The sequence below is a fragment of the Protopterus annectens genome, chromosome 14.part0 (genome assembly GCF_019279795.1).
Source record: "Protopterus annectens isolate FY-2018-M chromosome 14.part0, PAN1.0, whole genome shotgun sequence".
Lineage (NCBI taxonomy): Eukaryota > Metazoa > Chordata > Ceratodontiformes > Protopteridae > Protopterus > Protopterus annectens.
Window position 1 is genome coordinate 221,494,386 of NC_056748.1, and position 17,848 is coordinate 221,512,233.

General features: G+C 44.8%; 1 protein-coding gene across 1 annotated transcript in view; it reads right to left on the reverse strand.

Moving 5' to 3' along the window:
- Nucleotides 1–17,848, reverse strand: part of CFAP58 (cilia and flagella associated protein 58) — a 2,107,107-nt gene that overhangs the window by 937,674 nt on the left and 1,151,585 nt on the right. Inside the window, exon 13 of the mRNA XM_044055947.1 lies at nt 5,010–5,233. Coding sequence (XP_043911882.1) covers nt 5,010–5,233 — 224 coding nt within the window. The remainder of the gene's footprint in view (nt 1–5,009; nt 5,234–17,848) is intronic.

A 17,848-nucleotide genomic window follows, 5' to 3' on the forward strand; every position in this document is an offset into this window, starting at 1 on the left:
GACCACTCATAGGGCATGAGAATGTCCCTGCTCAGCCTGTCTGCTATGACACTGGACTTTCCGGGAATGTGTTTTGCTACCAGAAACCGGTGAGAACAGATCGCCCATTGCCAGAGTCTGAGAGCTTCCCGACAAAGAGGATAGGACCTGGTTCCGCCCTGTTTGTTGATGTACCATACTACGGACATATTGTCTGTCTGAATTGCAATCGTCCTGGTGGGAAGAGAGTTCTGGAGGGCCTGCAACGCCAACAGCATCGCTCTCATCTCCAAGACATTGATGTGCAAGTGGCACTCGAATGGTTGCCATGTGCCCTGAACTGTCCTGCCCTGAAAATGCCCCCCCCCCATCTGATCAGGGAGGCCTCCGTTGTCACCTGAGGTGAGACCATCCACCAAGCTAGGTGTCATTTGCATGATCGAGTGATGAGAATATTGTGCGACATGGGATGCTGCTGAAAGGACCATTGGGAAAAAAGCATCCACTGTGGTATCCGCATATGAAAGTGAGCTAGAGGGAGTAAGGTGATTGTTGCAGCCATTAGACCCAGCGTTTTCAGTACAAGACTGGCTTGGATTCTGTCCTCCTGTAGTAGGATTTGAACGTGACTGTGAATGTCTAACACTCTTTGTGTAGGTAGTTTTGCTGACAACTCCACCATGTTTAACACGGCGCCTATGAAGGTAATATGCTGGCAAGGCGACAAGGCAGACTTTTCAAAATTTATGGAGATGCCTAGCACTTTGCACGTTTGTACAGCATAATCCCTGGCTTGAAGTAACTGGTGCCTGGTGGTGGCAGTAAGGAGCCAGTCATCCAAATATGGAAACACCTGGAATCCTCGACATCTCAGGTGAGCCGCAACCACTGCCATGCATTTGGTAAACACCCTGGGGGGCTGTGGTGAGGCCAAAGGGCAGGGCTCTGAACTGATAATGACTGGCTCCCAGCTGAAAGTGGAGAAACCTCCTGTAGCGCCTGTTCATTTTGATATGGTAGTACGCATCCTGAAGGTCTATAGAGCACATCCAATTGTCCTGACCCAAAAAGGGAAGAATGGACTGTAGCGTGACCATCCAGAATTTTGTTCTTTGAACTGATTTGTTCAGTCTGCTGAGATCCAAAATAGGTCTCCAGTCACTGTCTTTTTTAGTACCAAAAAGAATTTGGAGTAGATTCCGGACCATTGTTGGTCTGTTGGGACTGGCTGGATGGCTCTTTTTAAAAGCAGCTTTGAAATTTCTAGTGCTGCTTGGTCTCTCAGACTGGGTGGAACGTCTGGAAGAGGCCCTTTTGGTTGATGTGGGGTGTGGATAAAGGGGATTTTGTAACCCTCGGATATGATCGACCATACCCACCTGTCTTGCGTAAGAGAGCGCCAAGCTTTTGGGTACAGCGAAAGTCTTCCCCCGACTGCCTCCGAAGGTGGACAGTCGGGCAGCTCCTCAGGGATGCTGAAAGGGTTTGTCAGAGAAAGAATTTCTGCTACCCTGATTCTGCGGACCCCCCTGGCCCTAGGGCAGCATCTGTTGTTGTTCCCTCCTCTGCCTCTGGAGGGAAGTTCACCACGTGCGTCTGGCAGAACTCCTTGAGGTTTGCGGAACCACATTTTCCCGCCCTTTTGACCCTTAGGATATGGTCTAGAAGGGGCGGAAAAACGGACTCCCATGGCAGAGAGAGTCTTGCCTTCTTGTTCACACCTGGTTAAGATATCCTTCACTTGAGGTCCAAAAAGAGCAGAACCATCAAAGGGGGTGTTAGTGAAGGACGCCTTGATAGGGTCAGCAAAATTTCAGAGCCGCATCCAGGCGTGTCTCCTTAGAGCAACACCCGTACCTGCGGCTCTACTCGCTCCATCGACTGCATAAGAGATGAGCCGCATGGAAGAGTTAACGATAGAGTTCAGGGTCCCCAGCTGGGAGTTGATCTATTCCTGAGACCCCACAGCTGCTGGGTCCTGCAATGTTTCACCCAGTTCCTTGAGAAGGTCTCTCTGAAGTCAGGTGAAATGGCATAAATAGTTCAGCAACCGCATGGCAAAGGTCGCTGAAGAAAACATCCGCTTGCCGTACCTATCCATAGTCCTAGATTCCTTATTAGGAGGATGGACAGGTACTGAAGGGTCAGCCAACTCCTTCTTAGTGGCTGCCGCCACCACCATGGCATCCACAGGGACACCCTTAGAGAGAAACTGTTTGTCTATCGGGGCAGTAATAAATTTAGTGGGCCTCTGGGGAGTTGGTTCCATAGTATCCGGAGCCGTCCATGCCTTCCGAGCCACCACCTCCATAAGTGGGTCGAAAGGCAGGGACACCCAGGAGGTGGAAGGGTGAGAACCGAACGCATCCAGGTACACTGACTCGTCCTCGGATGGGTTAAGGGCAGACCAGTTCCCCCTCTGTTTGAGGATCTCTAAGATGTCAGAAAAGGAGACATTCTCAAAGGGGGACCTTGGGGACCCTTCCAAATCATCCAGGTCAGTGTCAGATGTCACTGACTCAGGAGAGTCAACATGTTTCCTCGTACATGTCCTCTTCCGAGGGGACTCCCCCGAAGGATCAGAGGAGGCCTTGGAAGAGGAAGAAAGCCCAATGGGGCAGCCTGGAGTGTCAGTTCTCCTCGCTTGGGGTCGGGAGGGTAGGCAGGGACCGAAGCAGGCACCGTAGAGGGAGGGGCCGAGGAGGCCGACCGTGGCGCCGGTATTGGAGCCAGCACGCTCCTCATGACCTCAAAGGTGCCCCTGTCAGGCAGGGAAGAAGGACCCAACTCCGAGGAGATGAGAGCTCCCCCCAGTACCGAGAGGGGCGGCTCCAAGGCCGATGTCGGGGCCGAACTCACCTGCGCCGAGGCTCCGAGAGGGAGAGCGGGGTCGGACAAGGGGTCGATGCCACTCACCCCCTCTGAGCCAACCAGGGAGTCTTGGCTCCCAGATCCCTCCAAGGACAGAGCCAAGGACGGGATCGGAGCCGACGAAGGAACCGACAAAAGAGGGATCGGTTCCGACGCCCCCACAGTACTCACCTCAACGACCTCCGGCTCCGAACTCAGCAGAGTAGTCGGAGGAGGAACTTGAGCGGGTGTAGGGGTAGCCCCTGTCTGTTAAGACGGGCTATGTAGCAACTGGGCCAGTGCCTGCGACTTCAAAAGCCAGCTGACTACCCTCTCGAGGTCATGGTCCAAAAGCCTGGAAGACCTAGAGGAAAGAGATCTATGGCTCCACTCTGACAACAGAGGAGACTTCGGAGCCGATCTAACCGACTCGAGAGACGGAAACCTGGAGCACTTTCTGCTCGGGGATGGCTCCAACACTAAAGTCGGAGCCGACTGAGGTCTAGGTGCCTTGGTTCCGGCCGGAACCGACGAGGCAGCAAGAGAACCGCTCGGAGCCGGCTCCGAACATGGAGCCGAAGATTTGGCGGGCTTTGGAGGTTTTCCAGTCATGGTCTTAGCCGGAGAACCATTAGGCTTTAACAAGCCTCTAAGAATGAGTTTATTTCTGCGCTCCTGCAGGACTCTAGGGCTAAAAGCATGGCAGATGGAACAAGAGTCCTGCAGGTGCAGAGGGCCCAAACAATACACACAAGAAGTGTGACCGTCTGTCAGAGACATCTTCTGACAGCACGAGTCACACTTCTTGAAACCCGATACCTTAGTATCCTTAGACATACTAATGTAAAATTACACTAATATATAATAAAAAATTACAATAAGTAGAAAAAGGGAAACTACCACTAAACAGAGGGACAGAATTCCACACACACAGAACAACTAAGGGAAAACTGCACTACTAAGGGGGAGGGTCAGAAGCCCAACCACCTTAAGGGTGGAGAAAAGGGGGGGGTTAGCAACTAAAAGGGGGGGGGACTAGTCGCTAACTTCACTAACACTAAAAAGGTAAAATAGGAAAAATATCTGACAGAAAAACTATCTATAAAGCTATTAATAATAATATACGACCTGGAGCCGGTGAAAAACGCAACCTCGTAGCTGAAGCGACAAATGAGATCTAGGTATATGATGCCTAGCATTATGGGACATAGGTTAGCCTCGAGCCAGTAAAAATAACTCTTGAGCTTTAGTATTAGGCCGAGTCGGAGACGAGGTTCGGCTCCGAACCTATCCAGCAAGAATGAAGGCGAGATTGACAACTTAACATCATATTTTACCGAGGCAGACAGTGCATAGGATTCCTCGTTTTTATCTGAAATCTGAGGCTGTCTCTCTAAGTGTAAGAGCTTTTGAGACACTAAACAGTTCCCTAATGACTTATGATGTTTTTGCTAAGTGGCATTATTACATTTAACAGAAAAAGAATAAAATAGGTGTTATGTTTAACATAAAAGCAGATGAGACTATTGATGTGCCTGTCTGCAGGGGTAATCTATGTCCTGCGGGCATACTTGGTGGCAATGATAGCAGCTCAAGAAATCCCAACAGAAAAAAATAAATGCCAAAGCACTTTTAAAGGATGGCAAATCATTAAAGTGAGTAGTCATTGCTAAGCTCTAAAGTAAAATAGAAAGAAACTCCTTCATCAAAAGATGAAATTGTTCTGAAAAATCATCAACTATCCATACTGTAGTTTGAGCCATTTCCAGCATATCAAATAAACATTCACTGTGAAAAAGAAATGAAGGGGCAAGATGGTATACTACCCTATTGGATATATGTGTGTGTGTGTGTGTGTGTGTGTGTGTTTGGGGGGGGGGGGGGGTGGATTTGGCAGCCTAGAAAAAATATTTGATAAGTGGTCCTGCTGCCAGAGGTGCCAGTCCTCATTATTCCTACAGATGGAGCTCTATAAAATTAGTATTTATATGTTTTGTAATGTATAAATGTATTTATCTGATCTCTATTGGTGATCATCTATGCTTTTTTCCTTGGTGTACATTTCCTTCTCCAGTCCCAGCATTATTGCTAAAATTTTAACAAACAGATTTTTCACAAAAAAGACAAATTATATTTTATTGCATGTGGCATGAAAATGTATAAATATTGAAGCTCTTTACCTTAGTTCTTCCACATTTATTACACTCTTATTGAGAATGCCTTTCTCTCTCCTGAGCCTCTTAATCTCCAGCTTGAGCAGCCGTATGTCTTCCACCCTCTGCCTGTACTGTGTCTCACCTTTATTTAATATGGATTGCTGAATTTTAATCTTCTCATAGAGCAGAGCCAGCTCATCATTGCGCCGAACCAACTGTGTGCCCAAAATGTCTCGTTCACCAATTACCTAGAAAAGAAAATGGGATCACTTCTTTTGTAATGATGTTAGTTTCTTATTTTGATACTTCTGTTAATAATTACAGTTCACACAGTAAAGCAGAGTAGCGAAATAACACATATACTAGAAAAGAGTGCTGACACTGAAAATATCAGATGTCACTGGCTCTATCTATAAACAACTGACAGGTGAAATTAGGACTGATGAAAAGCCTTATGTTTGACTCTGAGCACTTCTTGGGGTTAACCATCGACAAGGCAAATACAGGAAATAATTCAGCCATCACTTAATTATAACATTTTTGCTTTGTTGTTGGGATGAGGTACTTGGAACTGTTCTCGTTTCTGCTGTTGAATATGAATAGAAATACTGAAAAGGATAAAGTAGTTCTCCCCAAAACACAATATTCAGTACTACTAAATCACAAGTTATTCTGTACAGCCTGGATCACACTCTGAATTCTGTACACAGTATGTCCCCAAACCACAAGCCACAGCGCAGCACACACACAAGAAAGCTGCACTCTTTCATACATTAATGCCAGATATATTCATGGTAGCTATATCTCACTAACACCCACCCGCCCATCGCCCCTCACTTCAGCACTGCTCAATTATCAAATGTAATCTATTGTAATTATTATTAAATAAAAATAATATAAACAGTTGCTGTTGCACAATACAATTCAATAAATCAGGCAAGAGTAGTGATACTATTTGTAGAGCTGAAGAAATACAGATGAACAGTTTCTTGTAGTACTCCTAAAATCACCTAAATTTAAATTTAAAAGCAAATTAACAGTTGGATGATTTGATTTTAATGTCATAAACTGTAGGAAAAAAGTCATTATCTTCTAAAAAAAATGTCTCGACCTCTTGTTAGTATTAAAAATTAAAATCTCTGGTAACTTCTAGTGGCCCGTAGTAATTATATATACATCTGAATGCCTTCAAATTCTAAAAGTTTTCCGTAAAGTTATTTCAGTAGGCTACCATAATGCCTACTGCCTGCTGATATATGTTGTATGGTGATTATCTGGTGACTGTAACTTTTTAGTTTGACGTCCCAGAATGGAAAAGCCTAGATTTTGACCAGTAACAATTTTTTTTTACATGCATAGTTTAGTTTTTATGTCACAAAAATAAATGTACTTGGTCATGTATTCTCCGTGATCTTTTAAGGTGTTTAATGTAAGTCAATCTCAAGCCACAGCTTGCCATATCCATTAACTTTAAAATGGGATATTATTACTTTCTTTTTAAAATCAGCAATGTGCCACAGTAAAACATCTTCCTTAATGTTCTCTCTGTAATACCACAGTTGATATTATTTCCCTTTACCAGATTATCACACTAATTTCACCTTATCCATCTTACTGCTTTAAATTTGATGAAGACTTGTTATTAAACCACTTTTTAAGAAATACACAAACTTAATAAACAATCTTTCACTCTGTTATAGTTTATTATGGACAATTTATATTATGGACATTTTTTTCCTGTGCCGTTTGCCTGAATTATTAACTTTTGCTCCTGAATACTGCTGCATACTCCTCAGTTTGCTGGGTCTGTATGATTGCTTGCTTTTATGAATAAATTTCTTGCTCAGACTTTGACAAATAGACAACAGCATCTGGTTTCCGAGTTAATTCACTAAGAGCAAACCTCTATGCTGTACTCTAAGAAATTAGGCCATCTTTGAGTGTCTGAGCTGCAAGAAGTTTACACTCATTTTCCCCTGCTAAACAACATAACTTCTGTGGAACTGCACATCCCTTAAGGTGGTACCATTTGACTCATCCCAAGTTCATCTTGCTGTGATTGAACTCATCAAGCCTGAGCCATTCTCTGCAATGCAACTACAATCTCAGAACTATTTTGTTAATAAAGTAATTGAAGTATAAAAGTGAAACCTTCCACATTAGGAGGCTAGGAAGCAATGTCTCTTCAATAAATGCTTACTTTTACAGGTTTCTGAAAGCTTAGCTCAGTGAGTTGAGTCTTGATAATATGAGGGTGCAATCTACCATCATGAAGTCTCCTTGAATAATTCACCTTCCTTGCTGTGAACTGTTGTACTGCTCTAGCAGTCACAGTTAATAGCATTAACCTCCAGCTCATACAAACCATCCAGACTATTATAGTGCTGCCATAATGATGAGTTAAAGCAGAAGGTACTGTTACCTAACTTGCCCATGTACAAGTAGAAGACCTTCTTTTCCAGTAAGACTTCAAATTTTCCCCCTTCTACACGCATTGACCTGTGGTAGCAATGTGCCATCCAGATCTAACCTGAGGATGGGCAAAATATCATTTGGTACCATCTTATTGCGGACTATGATGATTACATAAGATCCTAGAACTCTACCTTGAGCACATCTACTGCTTCTCATATTGAAAATAGCTTTCTTATCACCTTAACACCCAGTCATAATGGGCTACGACTTCAATGGATACCAGCATTCCAGCCATAACCAACAAGAAGATAAAGCCATCTGAACTGGAAAATTACTGCCACTTACCCTCTTCCTTCTCTTCAGTCTCTTAATATCTTCCAGGCATCCAAAGTACTAGATGGTCTGTACAGTCTTGACGGTCAAGGTGCCAGTAGCACTACAGAAAAAAGAAGTTATGTACTCACTATAACATTTCATATTTGTAGTCCATCTCACCCTTCATTCTTACATATGGGTTCGGAGCCAATCCTCGGCTCTGACTCGGCCTTCTTGCAAGCTCAAAGTCTTCTAGTTGGCTCGTGGATAGGTAGGTATCCCATGGTGTACCAGTACAATCCCCAGATCTTGTTTGCTGCTAACTAAGAGAGAAAAAACAAAAACTATGCAGAAAGAACCCAATAATAAAAGGTCTCCACTTAATAATAAACATTTTTCTGTCTCCAGATCCTTCCAGGATGGGGGTAGGAGGGTGGGTTCGTAAGAATGAAGGGCGAGATGGACTACAAACATGGAATGTTATGGTGAGTACATAACTTCTTTATGTTCTGTAGTCCTATCTCGCCTTCATTCTTACATATGGGACAGCGTCCCTAGCACCTTATTCTTGGGTGGCTCACAGAAAAATACTCCTGAGTACCATGGAACCAAAGGATGCTCTACCCCTAGAGGTCAAATCCAATTTGTAATGAGTAATAAATGTGTGAGGGGTAGCCCATGTTGCTGCTGCACAGATATTATCAATTGGGACCTTGGCTTGAAAGGCTGCAGAAGTAGATTGCGATCTCATGGAATGGGCCTTAATTTTAAAAGGTAAAGGCTTAACATCAGAAGAATAAATGTAAGATATACAACTGGAGATCCAATTAGAGAAGGTCACTTTGGAAACCAGGAGACCTAATCTAGAGTTGGGGAAGGAAACAGATAATTGGTCTGACTTCCTGAATTCCTTGGTCTGATGTAAATAAACCGTAATTGTCTGTGAACGTCCAACTGATGAAATCTGTATTCTACTGCATTGGAATGATTAGGGAAGAACACCGGAAGCTATATAGATTGGTTCAAGTTGCTATGGGAGCACACCTCGGGGACAAAGGATGGACTACTACGAAGAGACACTCTGTCTTTGTGAAATATCAAATAAGGGGGTTTGACAGACAGTGCTTGTAACTCTGAAGCTCTTCTAGCAGATGTGATTGCCACCAGAAACAAAGTCTTCCAAGACAGAAATTTCAAAGGAGACGAATAAACTGACTCAAAGGGTGGAGACATTAATTTGGACAGAACAAAGTTCAAATCCCATGAAGCAGCCGGTTCCTGAAAGGGAGGTTTCAACAAAGTGGCACCTTTAAGGAAGGTCTTGCACAACCTATGTGACATCCGATTGGAATCCTGTTGACCCAAATAGAAATTTGAAATTGCTGCCAACTGAACACTAACTGTGGCAGCAGCAGAGCCCTGGTGAAAAAGTTCAGACAAGAATTCCAATACCACCAGAATAGATGCAGTATAAGGGTCAACATTCCTTTCCTCAGCCCAAATAGAAAACCTTCTCCATTTGCCAGTGTATAACTTTCTAGTGGAGGGTTTATGAGAAGATGTAAGAATATGAGTCACAGAGGGTGAGAAATCATGAAGCCTGACTAGAGATGGAACTGGAGCAACCAAGCTGTCAAATTGAGGGTGTGTAGGCTGGGATAAAGAGAGCCTGACATATGCGTCAATAGATCTGGCACTGGGTCCAGAGTCCATGGATCGTCTAATAGGTGAGGCCCGAGAAAGAGAAACTAAACCTGATGAGGCCAGTAAGGAGTGATAAGGATCAATTTGCTTCCCAACAGCTTCGCTTTCTGAATAACCTTGGATATGACAGGAAAGGGCAGGAAAGCATAAAGGAGACCTAGGGGCCAATCGTGAACAAGTGTGTCTCTCTGTGACTCCCCCGGAGGGGGGATAAGGGAGAAATAGCTGCTGCATTTGGAGCTGATCAGGCTAGCAAAAAGATCGCAGCAAGGCTGTCCCCATCTGTGGAAAATCTGTTCCGCTATTTCCTGCTTCAGAGACCACTAATGAGGCATCAAGATTGCCCAGCTGAGTTTGTCGGCTATCACGTTGGTTGTCCCCGGGATGTGCATCGCCACAAGAAAGCGCTGGGAAGATATCACCCATTTCCAAACCCGAATGGCCTCTCGACAGAGTGGGTATGATCTTGACCCACTTTGTTTGTTGAGATACCATACTATCGACATGTTGTCTAATTGTATTGCAATTGTCCCAAGAGGAAGAAGGTCGTGAAGTGCTTGCAATGCCAGGAGCACTGCCCTCATCTCTAGAACACTGATATACAGGTGGGCCTCATGATCTTGCCATGTGCCTTGGACAGTCCTGCCTAGATAATGCCCCCCACCCTATCTGTGAGGCATCCGTGGTCGCAGTGGCAATGGGTTGGCGAGGCAGGAATCGAGTGCCTGTAGTTAACTGGTTGGGTTGGATCCACCAACTGAGGTCCTTCTTGCAAGACTTTGTTAACAGAATGTGGTGATTTAGGGGCAGTTGTTGGAAGGACCACTGGGACGACAGAAGCCATTAAAGAATCTGCATGTGTAGTCTGGCTAAAGCCATGGTCCCTAGAAGTTTCAGAACAGTCTTTGCTTTGACTTTTCAGAGAGGGAGAAGACGGTGAATTTGTAATACAAGATTCTGTGCCCTTTCTACTGGAAGACGAGCCAACATGGCTACTGTGTCTATTTCTGTGCCTATAAAAATCACAAATTGAGAGGACGATAAGGCAGATTTTACCCAATTTATAGTAATCCCCAACTGGGCACAAAGTTGAATAGTGGTGTCTCTGGTCTGAAGAAGTAGATGCCTGGTGGGGGCAAGTCAGGAGCCAGTCGTCCAGATACGGAAACACCTGGAATCCTAGATGTCTCAGGTGAGCTGTCACTACTCCCATACACTTGGTGAACACCTTGGGGGCTGTGGTGAGACCAAAGGGCAGAGCAAGAAACTGGTAGTGACTGGCTCCCAGCTGGAAGCGTAGATGACTCCTCGACTCGTCTTGGCGGTCTATTGAGCACATCCAAGTGTCTTTCCCTAATAAAGGGAGTATAGACTGAAGTATCACCATCCATAACTTGTACTTCTTTACAGATTCATTTAATTTGCTGAGGTCCAAGATGGGCTTCCAGTCCCCTGTACGTTTTGGCACTAAAAAGAATCTGGAGTAATTTCCGAATCCTACTTGGTCTGCAGGGACAGTTTGGATGACTCTGTTTGCGAGCAACTTGTTCACTTCTACAGTTGCTTGATCCCTGTGATTGGGTGGAACATCCAGGATCCTCTTAGGGATATGAGGTGGAAGAGAAAAGGGTATTGAGTAACCTCTGGTGATAATTCTTTGTACCCATCTGTCTCGAGTGATACTTAGCCAGGCTTCCAGATACAAAGAAATGCGACCACCGACCGGCTCCAGAGAAGCACAGTCGGGCCCCACATCAGGAGCACTGGTAGGGCCAGCCCCGAAACAAATCACGGCCTCCCTGGTTTTGTGGTCCGCCCCTGCCTCTATGGCAATGTCTACCATTCACTCCTCCTCCTCTGCCTCTGAAGGGGGAATCACCCTATGCAGTCTGGAAAAACCTCTGGGACTTCTTGAACCACAATTTTACCACCTCTCTGACCCTTGGGATATAGTCTACAGGGGACGGTAAAATGTACTCCCATGGCAGAGAGTGTTTTCCCTTCTTGCTCGCACTGGGTGAGTGTGTCCTTTACCTTAGGTCCAAACAATGAAGAACCGTCAAAGGAGGTGTTGGTAAAAGTAGACTTGAATGGCTCCGCAAAATTACACAAGTGCATCCAGGAGTGCCTCCTTAGGAAAATTCCTGAACCTGCTGCCCTGCTTGCTCCATCGACTGCATAAGATATCAACCTCATGGATGAGTTAACAATGGAATTTAAGGTGCACAACTGAGCAGACACCTTATCAGGGACTCCTTCAGTGGATGTACCTTGTAGAGTCTCTCCTAAGTGCTTAAGGAAATCTCTGAAGCCTTGTAAAGTGTGTTAGGTAGTTCAGAGATCTGAGAGTGAATGCTGCTGACAAAAAGATACGCTTCCCATATCTGTCTATTGTTCAAGAATCCTTATTCCACAGATGGACAGAAGAAGACGTCACCGCTAGTTCCTTCTTAGTGGCCGCTGCTACCACCATGGCATCCATGAGAACACTCTTTGACACAAATTCCTTCTCCTTGGGGTCTGACAGAAATTTATTAGGCCTCCTGGGGACTGGCTTCACGGCATCAAGAGTCTCCCACACCTTTTGACTAACAAGCTCTAGCAGTTCGTGAAAGGGTGGAGACACCCAAGAGGTTGAAGGTTGAGACCCGAAAGCCTTCAGGTACACTGACTCCTCATCAAAAGAGGTAACAGTGGGCCAGCCGCACCTCTGCTTAAAGATCTCTAAGATGTCAAAGAAAGAGACATCATCAGTGGACGACTTGGGGGATCCTTCTGACTCCTCGAGGTCAGTGTCGGAGGTAAGAGACTCATCCTGGGAATCTATATGTTTCCTCTTGCATGTCCTCTTTCGTGGGGGCTCCTCAGAAGGGTATTCCAGGGAGGTCTTGGAAGAGTGGGGGCCACCAGCCGGAGGCTCCTGAGGCTGCGGGTCTCTGCTGTCCAGAGATGGAGTAGGTGCTGAGACGGAAGTAGGTGCCCGAGGGGGAAGAGTGTCGGTACCCCTGGGTGGACCTGATGATTGGGACAGCATGCTCCTCATCATCTCAAAAGCTGACCTCTCTGGCTCTGAAGACCTTCCCGGCTCCGAGGAGACAGAGGATGCCATCGGCTCCGAGATAGATGTAGGGTCCAAGCTCACCCTAGCCGATGCACCGAGAGAAAGGCTTGGAACCGAAGAGGTCTAGTTCCAGTTGTCCCTGTTGGGGCCAACTGGGGAGCTTTGGCTCCTAGACACCACGGACAGCACCGAAGGTGTTGGAGTGGAACTCAGCTCCAAGACAACCTCAGGGGGAGCTGGAACCGAGGGTTCCACCAGTGGTACCGAGCACTCCGGCTCTGAAAGCCCAGCACGGCATGGATGAAGAATCACAGAAGGGATAATGGACTCAAGTGGCTCCGGAACCGACTGGGTCAGAGCCAACAGCATTTTCGGTAAGGCAGATGACTTCAGGAGTCTCAGCACTACTCTCTCCGCATCTTCTTCCGATAAGCTCCTGGAAGATCTGGAAGACAGTGTGGGAGATCTAGACCTCTGTAGTATAGGGAACCTTAGTGTAGGGGAGACCGGCAAAGGATCTGTAAACCAGCTCTGATGTCTGCTATCAGCGGTTGGCTCCAAACTGCCTGGTGCCTACATTGTAGCCATAGTAGCAGTATCCTCGATCGGTTCCAATCTCAGTGGAGCCGAGGAGGAGGAAGAAGACTTGTCAGGTTTGGAAATTTTGGGAGATGGTTCCAATGTACCAGCCAGTGCCGGGGAATGCCTCTTAGAAGGTTTTGACTTGTCTTTCTTGGAACCATGCGATTTAGAAGAGGAAGATGAGCTGGCCAGGTCTTCCTCAAAAGAGGGCTTAAGGAAACCTTTTAGTATCAGTTTATTCTTTCTCGCCTGCAATACCCTGGCACTAATTGAGTGACAAAATAGACAGGTTTCTTGTAAATGGATGGCCCCGAGACAGTACACACAGTTACTGTGGCCATCGGTAATGGACATCTTCTGCGAGCATTTCAGACACTTTTTAAACCCCAGAGTGTTTATGATCCTTAACCTCCTTAGACATCTCACTGAAGATAAACCCAAAGAGACACAGTCAAACACACAAACAGATGACTAGGTCCTCTAACTTAAATGGGCCTAGCCCTTAATGCACCAGCAAACTTAAATGGGCCTAGTCCTTAATGCACCAGGAATCACACAACCACGAGGACTAGGTTCTCTAACTCAAACGGGCCTAGCCCTGGGTAGAAAGAGAAGGGTGAAACCTAGGTCCTCTAACTAAAATGGACCTAGAAGTGGATAGAGGTCAGAAATAACAAATTTAGTAACTCACACACACAAAGCAGAGAGAGTCTCTATATAATAACTAAGCCTTATAAGAGATAAGGGTTGAAAAGTCAGAAATCCAGATCAGCTAAGGCAAATACGGCAAAAAACTATGCGGACTACTCAGCAAAAAACTAGCTAAAGCTAACAACACAGCACAGCACACTGAGAACACTAAATAGCTAAGCTGTACAGAATACTAAACACATAAGTTTAATTAAGCGCAAACTCGCCTAGGACACTAAATATTAAATTACCGATATCTGAGCTACTAGAGAAAAAACACTAAGGGCAAAATGCCCAGAAAGAAACTAACTGGCACAGAGGATACCAATGAAAACAACAAGGCCAATGGCCAACCAGTTCTCAACAATAATTATCTAAACAGGAAAAAATATACTGTATATGGCTAAAGTATAGGAAACGACACTCATAAATGTTATATAAATCTATCTAAAGCTGAAAATTGCACAAAATATGCAAAAAAATTAGCAAAATGTCCGAACTCGTCGACGTGGCAAACGAGATCTGAGGATTGTACTGGTGCACCATGGGATACCTACCTAGCCATGAACCAACTAGAAGACTTTGAGCTTGCAAAAAGGCCTAGTTGGAGCTGAGGATCGGCTTTGAACCCATATATAAGAATGAAGGTGAGATAGAACTACAGAACATCATTCTTTTTCATTGAGCTCCCATCGTTCTCCTGTTTGAAATTTTCCCTAACCTAGGTCTGACTCCTGTGCACCTTCTTAAACTCTTCTCCTGACCCAGTCTGAGTCACAGGTAAAGCTCTCTTGATTATCTACTTTGGCACATAAAAAGCTACCCAGATAAATTAGCCACTGCAAGGGCATGGGGCTAGCAAACCAAAGTAGTTTAGCTAATCAGATGTGTTTTAAACTGAATTTATTGGAAAGTGAGGTCTCCATCTCAGGACAAAAGGATCAGAATATTGAAGGAAAGGAAAATATAGAGGTGAGATAGATTTGCATAAAATCCAGTGTAGTAGCTATTCCTTCTTTGAAGTAGTCACTCCCCTGGAGAAACTAGAAGACAGTGTACTCTGGTTTCAGTTAAATTTAGCTACATAGCAAAACTCTCACTATCACACACCAGATATAGTTCACTACCTTAAACCCCCCCCCCCCCCCCCACACACACACACACATACACAGACTGGATGAAGTTTAAGCTCTTCTTGGTAATCACATTACCTAAATATGCTAACAGAAAATGTTAAGCCTTAAGATAAATAACAGTACTTTGATACCAGGATGTACACACTTGCACTGACTCATACCCGTTTACTCCAACCTCTTGTAAAATTCAGTGAAACACTTTGCTAGAATGGACTACTCAAACACTAGTCTACTAACACATAATAGAACTGTACAAACCCCTTCGCTCTCCAGGACAAAACCTCCTGTCTTTTGCCCTGGCACGCCTATGGAACTCCCTCCCTCCCTCTATCCGTACCACCACCAACCTCCCTGCCTTTAAAAAATCACTGCACTCACATCTAACATCCACGTGGGAATGTTCCTTCTCCCACCACTCATGGCCTATTCTCCACTTCCTAGAGGCAACTATATCATATATTACCAGGCACCAAATAATAAGCCAACTGTAAATAACCTCTGATAATTCTCAAATCCTACTATTCCATTTCAAGAAACTGTATATTTACTAAAGCAATGTTTTGTTTTTCTACAAAATTTAACCTAAAAATTTTTATTGTACCTGCTTAAATCTTGGTTTTCTACAAAATGAAACCTAAAATTGCATTGTAACTGCTTAATCTTTGTTTTGTGTTGAACCCACAAATGACTGAAATTGTAAACTGCTGTAATCTTTTTGTAACCTTTGTTTTGGAGCTATTTTCCCCAGGACTCCATTGAAAATGGGTTCTTTTTGGCCCAGTGGACTATCCTGGTTAACCAACTGCAAATAAATAAATAAATAAATATATGCCATACAAACATAAACAATACATACACTCATAGCTCATTTACCAGCATCTGCCTTCAACAGATACATTCCCTGAAGGATGCTTTTAGGCACTTCAGTACTGGCTCCTACCCTCCTAACTCTGACTGCCTTATAAAACATTAAAACATATCCTAGCAATGATGGCTTGGAACCTTATACTAACACAGCCGCAGGGCAGACTATGGAGTGACCAACCACTCCAGTTATGTTTAATGGCTGTATACTACACAAGATTATTGAGGATTAGTCCATGGCAGTCTTATTTCAGACCTGCTAAAAACTTTTGGCATGGCTAATCAGAAATGCCTGCCACCCAACTCTCAGTAAAGTATAGTTGTGTAAGAACTTACCATAAAAAGAAGTTATGTACTTACCATAATGTTCCATGTGAGTTGTTCATCTCGCCTTCATTCTTTACTGATGGGTTTGGAGCCGATCCCTCGGCTCCGATACGGTCAGTTGCAAAGCTCGAGGTCTTCAAATAGCTTGAGACCAAGTCCCTATCCCATGATGCTTCTGTGAATTATCTCTTGTTTGCTGCGTATACCAATACCATATGTCATTGTTTCACTTTCAAGAGAAAGGAATAGAAAGATTGAGTAACCAGGATAGATTCAGCATCTCAGTCATCTATCAGCCCAGGAGGGGGTAGGAAGGAGGGATGTAAGAATGAAGGCGAGATGAACCTCCACCCCCAGCACAAAAGACCACATTGAGAAACTTCTCAAAAGCCGACTTTTCACTCCTTAGGACTGAAATGGTATCCTTCAAGCCCCCTGGGCCAGTGGAAACCACATCCCACACTGCTGAATCCTTCACAAATGCTTTCTACGGGCATCTCCAAGAATGCATGGATCATGCAATCCCAAATAAAACCAAGACCCTTTCCACCAAAGGCAGGCGTCCTATCTGGTGGACCCCAGCCATAAACAAACTTTATAACAAGAGAAGGAAGCTACTGCAAGGCAGAGCACAATCCCATAAAGGGAAGGCATCCCTGATCAGCACTAGCAAAAAACTACATTCGCTAATAAAATCATCAAAGGCCAACTTCGAGAGAAAAATCGCTAAGGACACTAAAGATAATCACAAGGCCTTCTTCAGTTATGTTAGTAACCTAGGCGGAAACCCTCAGATATGCGCAGAGTTAGTTCATAACGGCAAAAAATACACTGAACCCACAGATATTGCCAACATACTGGCAGACATGTTCAGTGCAAATTTCTCCCCTCCCTCTCCCCCAAAAGATGAAATAAATATCTCAGCTGAATGCAACCTCCCTGAAATCTCTGATATCCAGGTGAGAGCTGCCCTCAGCAAAGCTAAAAATACAGCATCCATGGGACCTGACAGTGTCCCGGGTTGTGTGCTACGTGAACTCCTAGAGGAGCTAAACCCGCACATAAGAACGCTGTTTAATCTTAGCCTTGCTACAGGATATGTCCCTGAACACTGGCGTACAGCTACAGTGGTCCCACTTCACAAAGGTGGCACCTCTACAGACCCTGGAAACTACCGCCCCATAAACTTGACCAGCCTGGTCTGCAAAGCTATGGAAAGGATCATTATGGAACTCATAAACAAAGACATCGGGGACCTACAGACAATTGACCCTACCCATTTCGGCTTTGTAAAATGCAGATCCTGTCTTTTAAACCTGGTGGACATTTTTGAAACAGTCACTAGAGCCATCGATGAAGGCAAAGCATTTCATACAGCCTACCTGGATCTGGCAAAAGCCTTTGACACAATTCCCCACTCAGGCATCATAGACAAGCTCAACAGCTTAAATGTAAACCCGTTTGTCACAAGATGGGTTGCAAACTGGCTAAAGGACAGAACCCACAAAGTCAGAATAGCTGGAGCTATGTCAGACTCTAAGCCAGTAACAAGTGGAGTCCCACAGGGCTCTGTCTTGGGACCCCTCTTGTTTGGCATTTATTTCTCAGATGTGCAGGCAAACATAGGGGGGTTGTGGCTGACAAAGTTCGCAGACGACTGCAAACTAGGCGCCATAGTCGACACAACAGCTGACACATGCATCCTCCAGAAGGGCCTCACAGAAACAGACGACTTGGCCTTAAACTAAATGCCAAAAAAATGTATAGTC